This window comes from Colias croceus, chromosome 12 (assembly GCF_905220415.1).
Source record: "Colias croceus chromosome 12, ilColCroc2.1".
NCBI classification, from domain to species: Eukaryota; Metazoa; Arthropoda; class Insecta; order Lepidoptera; family Pieridae; genus Colias; species Colias croceus.
In genome coordinates, this window is record NC_059548.1 from 10,133,584 (window position 1) to 10,143,754 (window position 10,171).

At 33.1% G+C, this 10,171-nt stretch overlaps 1 protein-coding gene across 5 annotated transcripts; it reads left to right on the forward strand.

Moving 5' to 3' along the window:
* Positions 1-2,344: 2,344 nt before the first annotated feature.
* On the forward strand, positions 2,345-9,823 carry LOC123695943 (annexin B10). Of its 5 annotated transcripts, none has more exons than XM_045641882.1 (8): positions 2,345-2,524; positions 3,112-3,288; positions 4,447-4,651; positions 4,893-4,972; positions 6,277-6,402; positions 7,027-7,159; positions 7,997-8,178; positions 9,387-9,823. In XM_045641882.1, exons 1-8 carry the CDS (start codon positions 2,513-2,515, stop codon positions 9,444-9,446), a joined length of 975 nt encoding a protein of 324 aa, XP_045497838.1. In that variant the 5' UTR covers positions 2,345-2,512; the 3' UTR covers positions 9,447-9,823. The 5 variants fall into 5 exon arrangements, with proteins under 5 accessions (XP_045497838.1, XP_045497839.1, XP_045497840.1 ...); XM_045641883.1 differs by lacking the exon at positions 7,997-8,178 and adding an exon at positions 7,601-7,782 and having other exon boundaries at positions 2,346-2,524; positions 9,390-9,823; XM_045641884.1 differs by having other exon boundaries at positions 2,346-2,524; positions 9,390-9,823.
* The last annotated feature ends 348 nt before the right edge of the window (positions 9,824-10,171 follow it).

The window sequence follows — 10,171 nt, forward strand, 5'->3', positions numbered from 1 at the left end:
TAAAAAAAAATTGGTTGCCTGTAAAGTCGGTATACGGGCGAAAGTTTTACGTGACAACGACTTTTTATGTCTGTCTCTCTCGCTCTTAGGCGGGCTAACCATTTGCCCGCGTGCCTCTTTCGGTGACTCATCGTAACGTTACCGAGCGTTACACTTTTTCATAAGTGACTCCCAGCCGCAACCTAATTTAAGACGTTGTCACGTCAAAAATAAAGTTGAATTGACAGTACTATTGGCGGCAAATAACTGTAGACTTACTGGTAGCGCTCAGTGAAATTTGGAGGGGATTACTAAATTGGTCTGTCGCGCCCATCATTCAATTATTACTCAGATACTTTATTTTTTACTTCTGCGGAGGTTCAGCGCTAAAGAAATTTGATGCTGGATTTAATTTTAATAGTAGGTACAAGTAGCATATTTTATGTATCTGTATGACTTGTATGCATAAAATATGTGTAAAATATGTGAGAAGAAAAAAGACATTGACTTGTAATCGAGGGAAATAAATGCGCAACTTGAAATTTGGTATTTTGGCAAGATGTACAGATAGTACGACTCAGATAAGTATACATTTTAAATGTGTTTAACTATTTTTCAATAAAATCCTTTAGCAGCTATTATTTTGATAGAATGTGAAATTGAGAATGTAAAAATAAATTCGTGATACGGCCAAAATTTATCTCATCTATTTTAAATATTTTAAACTTCCTGACATAATTTAAAATTTATATTTAAGAGGTTGCATAGGTTAATAAATAGTGATATTTTATTCCATGAATCCATGCAGGAGTTGTGTATACTAATCATAATACGTATTTCACAAGATTAAACAAATGTATCTCAAATTGTACACTTTTAAGTAGTATAATTAAGAAATGTTAAATCAATGTTTGTAAATGTCACAAAATATATTATAATAATAGTAGATTATATTTCTAGTGTAATTTTAAGTATTCGTTGTGTGCGCGATGACAGCGCCCCTAGTGGCCGCAACTATTCAGGACTTGTCATCTGTCAAATCATTATAACTGATGTCAACTAGATGATAAGATATTTTTGTGATATTGATTTTCGACTAGTTTTTCAACGAAATTGAAAAAAATAGTGTAAAAAGTGAATGTGTATATTATACCTAGCGATTTTTTCTCTTCACATCAGCTATCTATTTTTGTCTTTGCTGTAATGTCCACTTTGATGTTGGAAACGAATTAAACTTGCAGGAACTGTTTTTCCCATTGTTTTTACAATTTACGACACAGCATGTACTTTGACCCATATCGCTAATTTTTATGTTTTTACTTAAAATTATAAAGGAAGTTATGAAAATAAAGCAATTTGACACATGACAGCCCAGAATTAATTCACATTTCTGCCACGTCGTGCGCTACGGTCGATTTGCCGTTCCCTACCACCCACTTCGCACATAGCCAATAAAGTACCTAAGTGAAAACAATGCAGTCATCGAAAGTCGAAAGTCCATCAACTGTCGTAGTAAAGAGACTCGGTGTGAATGAATTCTTTAAATACCTAATTAATTATTATTTAGTTTAGTAGACCGTAGTGCTACATGTTTTATTATAAATACAATATATTATTGCATGATCTGTGTATGTATTGTATTTTATTGTGATTAAATTGTACGGTACATATTATAATAATTAAGTATCCGTTTTACATAATATACATTATGTTTTATGACTTAAACCATTCTTAATTTACACATTGTGTAAACGGTGTAAACTGGTATTTGAGTAGTGAGTACATGTTTTAATAATTATTATGATTCTGACTTTAATGTGTTCCCTAGTTTAGTATTTTTTTCGCATGAATTTATTCCATTCGTTAATTATAGTGTATTAAATATATTTTAATAATAAAATTGGTCTTTTATTCAATTTTTTTTAATATACTTCGTGTTTTTCCAAAATACTTTGGAATGGTGATTTAAAGTTGAAAATTTTAAATAAAAAGAAGACACTGGATTCAAAACAAAAATCAGGAATATATTTTAATTACTATATAGCGTAGGTAAAACAGACTGATCCATAAGAACCACCTTATACAATTTGCTCCTTCCAAATAATTTTTGGTGCTTTTAATTCATGAACAGCCAAGCAAAGAATGAAGATTATATTTTAGTGGCTAAATAAGAAAGTATGGAGAAAGTGGATAAATTGCTTTTGTGTATTATACATATTTTCGAGGTTTATATCTACCGAATTTCTACCGATATTTAATTTGGAACTGGCAAAAAGATTATGCTCCTTGCATTTGAGTATGTGACAAAAAAAAGCAGCTGTCATGCTGTCAACAGTTTAAACGTCATCTTTAACGAAGTCAATGTCAATTGTCAAACAGTTAGATTTGATACGTATGGGTTGTGGTTGTGTTGCTAATTGCCGCTATAAAAATATTAAAATAAAATTTTTATTAAAAGTGCTACTCGAAGTCTACTATTCGGATATCTTGCTGCTATCATTGTTTTAATTGATATCTACTCTAATACATCATAATGGCTACCGTGGTAAGTAAAGGTTTTATTTCAAACTATACTTTTTTATTCGTGGATTTAATAGTTCATAAGGGCGGTTGTGATGATGTCAGAGACAATAGCAATTATTTAAAGGGCAGTGCTTTTCTATAGGGTGTGGAATTGGCCTTGACAAGTCATTTCCCTTGTGAAATGTTATTCATTCTGTCTTCAATTAATAAATTGAGGTCACGTCTTTAGAAAGAAGACGAAGCATCATTACCGTTAATGTAGTAGCCCTTGAACTATACACACTTAAATTATCCGAATTATTAAAAACTAGTATTTTTTATGAATGTGAAACATGATTCATGACTCTATAAAAACTGTATTTTTACTTATGTATCAGTACAAACAATGACATTATTTACTTGTTAATTGTTATTATTGTATTAACATTCAGAAGGCGCAACTATAATTCTGTACCATATTATGAAAAGTATGTTTTGTTTAAATCAAATAATTATTTACTTTAATAAAATGAAAAATTAAATTTTAAAAGCACAAAGTTGCATAGCTCATATAGTATGTATCAGATTACAATTGTCACAACCTTCATTTCAAACATTATACAATTTCAGCGCGATCCTACAGTTGTGGGTGTGACACCGTTCAATGCAGTGGAGGATGCAGCAGCCCTCCGCTCCGCCATGAAAGGCTTTGGTACTGACGAGGATGCCATCATCGCTATCCTCACCAGCAGGTCTAATGCTCAGCGGCAGGCTATATCGCAGGCTTTCACACATGAATATGGAAGGGTAAGACTTTCTTCTTTTTCCAATATTTTGTTTAAAAAAAAATGCTAATCTGTTAATAATTAATATTTTATGTATGAAGTATAATAGATGTTATTAGTAATTCTGCAAGTGTCACTGTGATTGTAAAATACACAAATAAGCAAATTCATTATGCATGCCATATCCACTGAATCCCCAGTGAGAAGACTAGAGATTGTCTTGATTTATTAAACAAATGATGATTCTATATGCAATACAAATTGGCTAATCACTACATAGTATAAAACAAAGTCGCTTTCTGTCCCTATGTATGCTTAAATCTTTAAACTATGTAACGGATTTTGATTCGGTTTTTTAATAGATCTCTATCTATTGGTTCTTTTTATGGTTCTCGGGGAAGGTTTTAGTATATAATTTTTTAGGTTTTAGACAAAGCGGCAGAAAGCTAGTTATTAATAAAAAGAAAAAAAAGACATCACCTTTCAGATAATTAAACAATATATTTAAGAAATTTTTGGTAGTTTAAATAAAAGTGCAATGAACAATAGACACATCTAATTTAGACAATTTATGAAGGTCAAAGTAGGTTTGAAACAATGCCGAATGAATCATCACATTTTCTCATAGTTTATACTCTGTAAATGACTCATGAATAAAAACGTAATTGTATCATAGTTTTATAATTATATTAATCTATTAATCATGTTATTAATGAATAATGCAACCTAAAAACCGACATCAATAAATATGAGTTGATCAACATTATTTAGTGTATAGTGTTAATGGCTTGGCTTTTATGGGTATATTGTTAACAGATAAGAAATATTCAAATAGAAAACATCGATTACGAGGCGGGATTTGAACCCTCGCCTTTAGGCCAAACCGGGGTAATGCCTACCTATACGTGAATCCGCTTCAGCAATCGAATATCTTCCACTCTTTTGGTTTTATGTGCTTAAGAGACTCCCCACGCCATCTATTGAGATAATTAAATAACCATCTCAAGCAATATAAAATATTAATAATGTTTTATACATATAAATAACTTTAAACATATAAATATTGAAATAATACCACATTTGAGCAAATAAAGATATTTATTATTTATTATTATTTATTATTATCAAACAACTATTTCCACGCTTTTTTCACTCCAAGTTAAAATTCAATTTATTCTAGGACTTAATCGAAGATCTAAAATCCGAGCTTGGTGGTCACTTCGAGGACGTGATCATTGCGCTGATGCTGCCCCCAGCGGAGTACCTCTGCAGGGAGCTCCATCACTGCATGGATGGCATCGGCACTGATGAGAAGGTGCTCGTGGAGATACTGTGCACGCGCACTAAGAAGGAAATAGCGGAGATTGTGGAGACTTATGAGAGATGTGAGTTAATTGTTAAGGTTTGATTTTTGGGTAGAACTAAAACGACTAAACGAAAAAAAATCTAAATCTTATGTTTAACTAGAATTCCGCCCTTGACTTCGCCCGCGTTTTCAAAGAAAATCATACGCATACTTCCCGTTCAAATTTCCGGGATAAAAAGTAGCTTCTTCTCGGTCTTCAGCTTCCTACATATCAAATTTCACTATATTTTACTTAATAGAGTTTTATTTTTCTATTTCAGTGTACAACCGACCTTTAGCTGAGCACATGTGTTCAGAAACCTCTGGGGATTTCCGCAGACTACTCACTCTTATTGTTACTGTAAGTTTCAAATCATACTTATTATTACTAAATTCAAATTTAGATAAAAATGTGCCATTAAACAAATAAATTTACCTGTTCCAATATTAATTTTAAATTTAAACCAAAATAAATACCTCTGAAATGAAACCATTTTCATAACTAAGGAATAATAGGTGCCCTTGTTTACATCCCTGTGGCACACCCGATTCTTAATAAAAAAGTGTCTAATAAAACAGTTAATTAACATTACCTATTACAGCTTGAGCCACTTTTATCGCTACTAATAATATTAACCTAATAAAATATAGCAGACGAAAATACATCACCACACTTGGATAAACAAACATTTGTTTGAACAACTTGATAAAACGTCTAAACGAAGTTTAACCAGACTTCATCATGTCTATATTTAATATGTTGCGTTCATTTAATATGAATTTTTTTGCGTAATTTTAACGTTCACTGGTTGATTTTATTTCTGGAAATTTCTGATTATTTTTGTCAAGTATGACGGTCACATTTTAACGATTTAATAATTTTGATCCTGAGTTTCAATTTAATTTTTGTTTAAAGATAAAAGATAGATAGATAATGAAATTGATTAATTTCAACGCATATTCAATGTATTCTTTCTATCGCTTCTGCTATATTTGATTCTCGGTATAGTTGGTGCCGGTGTATCTAAAAACTATCCCATATGTTAAGCAGATACTATCTTAATTCGACGCAATATCAATTTAAACTGATTCTTCATATTCCTGACCTTTTTCATTTCCTGACATCATACCAACTATACCGAGACTAGAGGCCGTATCATGTTATTGCAATCAACTGCGCTGCGTAATAGTAGTAGGCTCCAATATAACTGACCCTGTCGAAGAGAACAATAGAGAAAGACTAGCGCTTTACTCAGAAAACTATTTCCACTGGTAATATGTGAAAGAGAACGATAAAGCACTTAAGATACATCCATCTCTGTCACATAGTGTAAGCAAGGGAAACTGGAAACTATAATGAGAAGATATTTATATATCTCCATCTAGACTGAAAATTTGTCATTTTCTAGATTTTCGTATTGTTTTGCAAATAACATTTTCTCGTTATTCCTAAAGTTTCACAAAGTAGAGTTTTCGGAGTTATTTTGACTTTTTGCCCAGTAGATTTTCTAAAATCGGTGTACATACATATAAAACCTGCCGATTTTTTATGTGTGTGTGATTGAGAAGCGCCAACTTTTTTTGAAGTCGGTTAAAAGCATAGTAGCTAGAAAAGTATTGCAATACATTGATACGGCCAGCGAACACAAAACACGAAGTAAGTAGAGATCGTCCCAGGGCGCGAGAGATGAAGAGGCTGGCGTGGACCAGACCCGGGCTGCGGAGGCAGCTCAGCAACTGTATGATGCCGGAGAGGCCAAGTGGGGCACTGATGAGGAGATATTTAATAAGGTAAGAGAAATTAAAAAGGTTTGAAAGGTGCGAGTTAACCCATTGAGCCCCCAGCGGCCCGATCGGTCCCACCGAATCGAATCACAGACACAATGAATTTTCTATTGTGTCTGTGATTCCGGGGGCTGAGTTATTAAAATGTGTTTGAGCTATTTTCATTGTTTTTCATTTCAAGCTACATCGACAATCTTATAAACTACATATTCTTTGTGTTTTATTATGATCTAACTCAAAAAATATTTGAACGATTTAATAAATTATTAAACTGTTTGAAAGCTACAACTTTATGGAGTAAAATAACAAGACTTGCATTTTTGCGCGTAAAAGTAAGAAACATCAATCCATCTTAGTTACTTTATAAACATCACTTCTTCTAAGAAGAGTTATTAAGTCCACCCCATAATAAAAAAAATGACTTATGCCCGATTTCACCAATAACTCTCGTGTCACAATGTTTGTCCTCAATGGACTCCTAAACCACTTAACCGATTATAATAAAATTCGCACACTATGTGCAGTTCGATCTAACTTGAGAGATAGGATAGTTTAAACATGTAGGTACCACGGGCGAAGCCGGGGCGGATCACTAGTTTTGTATAAATAAACGATGATATTTGCACTCAGATCCTAGCCCACGAGAGTTTCGGCCAATTGCGCGCCATTTTCGAAGCGTACAAGAACATATCCGGTCGCACGATCGAGCAGGCGATCAAGGCGGAGATATCCGGGGAACTCGCTGAGGCCTTGAGTGCTATTGGTTTGTATTTATTAAAAATAAATGGTTCTAATTTGGAGAATTACTACTACTTTTACACTTATGTTATTACTTAAGGCACAGACTTGATTAGTAATTGTAGAAGTAACCTATGGACATATTAAAACCGTATTGTTAAAACTGATTTTAAATTCATATAAATGGAAAAATAATTAGAAAAATTACAAGATTTTTTTTACATCAATAATATATAAAAAATATCCTTTTTAGGTTCATGTTTCACTATTTTTAGTTTCTAGACAAGTCGAACGTTCTGTGATAGTGTAAAACTTAAATTGCACTTAGTATTTAGATTCTGGACCATTATCCTAAGAGGACTTTTACTTATTCCACGAGTTTTGCAACTTTCTCTAGAGATTTTGAACTGAAAACAAAGTAGGAATGCAAAATACACGAGAACACGTGTATTCCGGCACATTTCAGTGGAGTGCGTCGAGAACGCGGGCGCGTGGTTCGCGCAACGCTTGCGGGACTCCATGCAGGGGATGGGCACAGACGACCGGACACTCATCAGAATCCTCGTCTCCAGAGCTGAACTAGACCTGGGCACCATCAAAATGGAGTACGAGAGGCTGTACGACAAAACGCTGGCCAGCGAAGTTAGGGTACGTCCCATATCCTAGCGTTCCTGTTGGAGGATGAATTTTAACAAAAGCAGCGCCATCTTGAAAGCGGCTCGACGGAACACAGTGGGGTTTTAGTCGGTAAGAATCCGACATAACCCACGGCTCTTACGTGACCGTGGGTATCTATGCAAGATTTCCCCACTTTAAAAAAAAGAAAAAAAGAAGGGTTCCTGTATGTAGGTATTTGTTGCAGTGGAGTGCGTGGAGAACGCGCCCGCGTGGTTCGCGCGAAGGTTGCGGGATGCCATGCAAGGGGGGGGTACTGAGGATCGGATCCTAGTCAGGATCCTGGTAAATAGATCCGAGATCGATCTCGAGGCTGTCAAGCGGGAGTATGAAGTGCTGTACGATAAGACGCTACTGAGCGATGTTGCGGTAAGTCTACGTGGTTTTGTGGGCGTTGCAGTTTTTGAATTTATTGCAGTAATAGATGATACGATATCTAAATTTATTTTTTTGGAAACGTAAATGTTGTAAATGCTAAAAAATGTTAGATAGTACAACTATAAAGTGCAAACTCATTTAAGTCGGCAAATTCGACTTTTTTTTAATTGAATTTGTGTAAAATTCAAATAAAAACTTTGACATCACAAAACCACGTTTATCATGGAAATGGAGGGTCAAACATTGTTTAAATAATTTGCTTCATACTTGTATAACTCGCTTTTTAGCAGCATTGTGACAGTTAATGTATTTCGCTTGTTGCGCATATTCTGAATAGTAATTGAATAATTATAAATTATGAAAATATTTGATGGTAATTACTAATTTTAATTACCATCAAATATTTTCAGTCAGAATAATTTTAGCTGAAAAAGAAACAGCTATTTCGACTGCTCAAACACAAGATAACTTGTAAACTAAATAAATAAAGATAATATATAATTTCGTTCTATAATACTTTAAAACTTACAAGTAGCTTAGTGCTTACGCTAGAATGTGCGTTTAACCACTTTTATTAATACGCATTATAAATAATTTGTAAATATGATCATAAAAAAAATTATTGCTTTAAATGTTGTACAAGATTTGTTTCAATTTATTTTGTTTTATCCATAATGTGTATTAATAAATGTTAAATTTCTCTTCAACTGCTTCTCATCGGATCAGGAGGTAATGTAACGCTAAATAATATATTGTTATTTCATCATTTCTATTCCACATTTATCTGCATGTCTATTATTTTATTTTAATTTTTTCTTATGAAAGAAAGTATCCGAAGTTCTTTTCCTTATCAATTTACATTTAGAATTTAAAATTAAATTACTTATTCAATTAGTATTTTTGTATAAAAAAATATTTAGATTTTTACAATACATGAATTCAATAGTCGAGTCTAATCAATTAATTACAATAGTTGAGTATCAATATTTTATTAAAATAGCATTATCCCTATCTAACAATTCATATTCACGAAAATCTTTCTCATTTGCAAACACTAATGTTGTCGCGTTTCTTCCACACGCACGTCCGCGCCGCTTGCCGACACGCCACGGAATGAAAACTTTTGCGCAAAAACACGCATTTGAAAATAACGCCATCTGTTGGATGAAAATGGAACTTTTTGTTTCGCGACTCGACAGCAGGGAGAAACTTCAGGCGACTACAGAAAGGCGCTCATCGCGCTACTCGGCCCGGCCTAAACAAGATTTTAGGAAGAGTTTTAGCAGCTTTTAGATTCATAGGAATCTCGAAATTTTTGCTCTTTTAATATTTATTATACAATATGTTTACGAAAGTATTTTGTAAGGTAACTAATCTTTGAAACATCCTACTAAAGCTACCTGATTGGAATATTTGTAGACAGAATATTTATTGTATGTAATGTTTCCTCAATTCGTGTGGCCTTAGAAAAGCCTAAAAGTGCTTTGATTGTTGTAATAGAATAAGAGATTATTTAGAGTTTAAAAATATAATTTTTGACATGTCAAGACAAAAATCATTCCACCGTTAATTTATTTTATCCAGTGTTGTAAGCTTTAATTCTTGTTTTCTTCTTAAATATATATTTATAATGATATATTGTGTTTCATTTCATTATCAAAATGGACATGGACTTATCCTGATAAGAAAGTAATAAATTTTAAGTAAGCTACGCTCCAAATACTATTAAACTGATTAGAAGCAAATCAGTAATGGCGAATAAAGCTGTATACAAACTCAGCTTTATTTTTATTACCCACTAACTGCGCTTCGTAGTATTTAAATTAAATTATAACAATTACTAATTGATCAATTTATAAACTGCAATGCAACTTAGTACTTACAATATGCTTGCACTCGCAAGAGCGTGTTAATATCGCTATCGCTATAAAGGTGCGTCGCAGCCTAAAAATTTAAAAAAAAATATGCCTGTGCGCAAAACCTG

What these genes read in the sequence shown, in the direction of transcription:
- LOC123695943 (XM_045641882.1), top strand. An exon ending in TGAGGCCTTGAGTGCTATTG is followed by an intron (nt 7,160 to 7,996) that starts GTTTGTATTTAT and finishes TATTTGTTGCAG; the next exon opens with TGGAGTGCGTGGAGAACGCG. An exon ending in CGCTACTGAGCGATGTTGCG is followed by an intron (nt 8,179 to 9,386) that starts GTAAGTCTACGT and finishes GCGACTCGACAG; the next exon opens with CAGGGAGAAACTTCAGGCGA.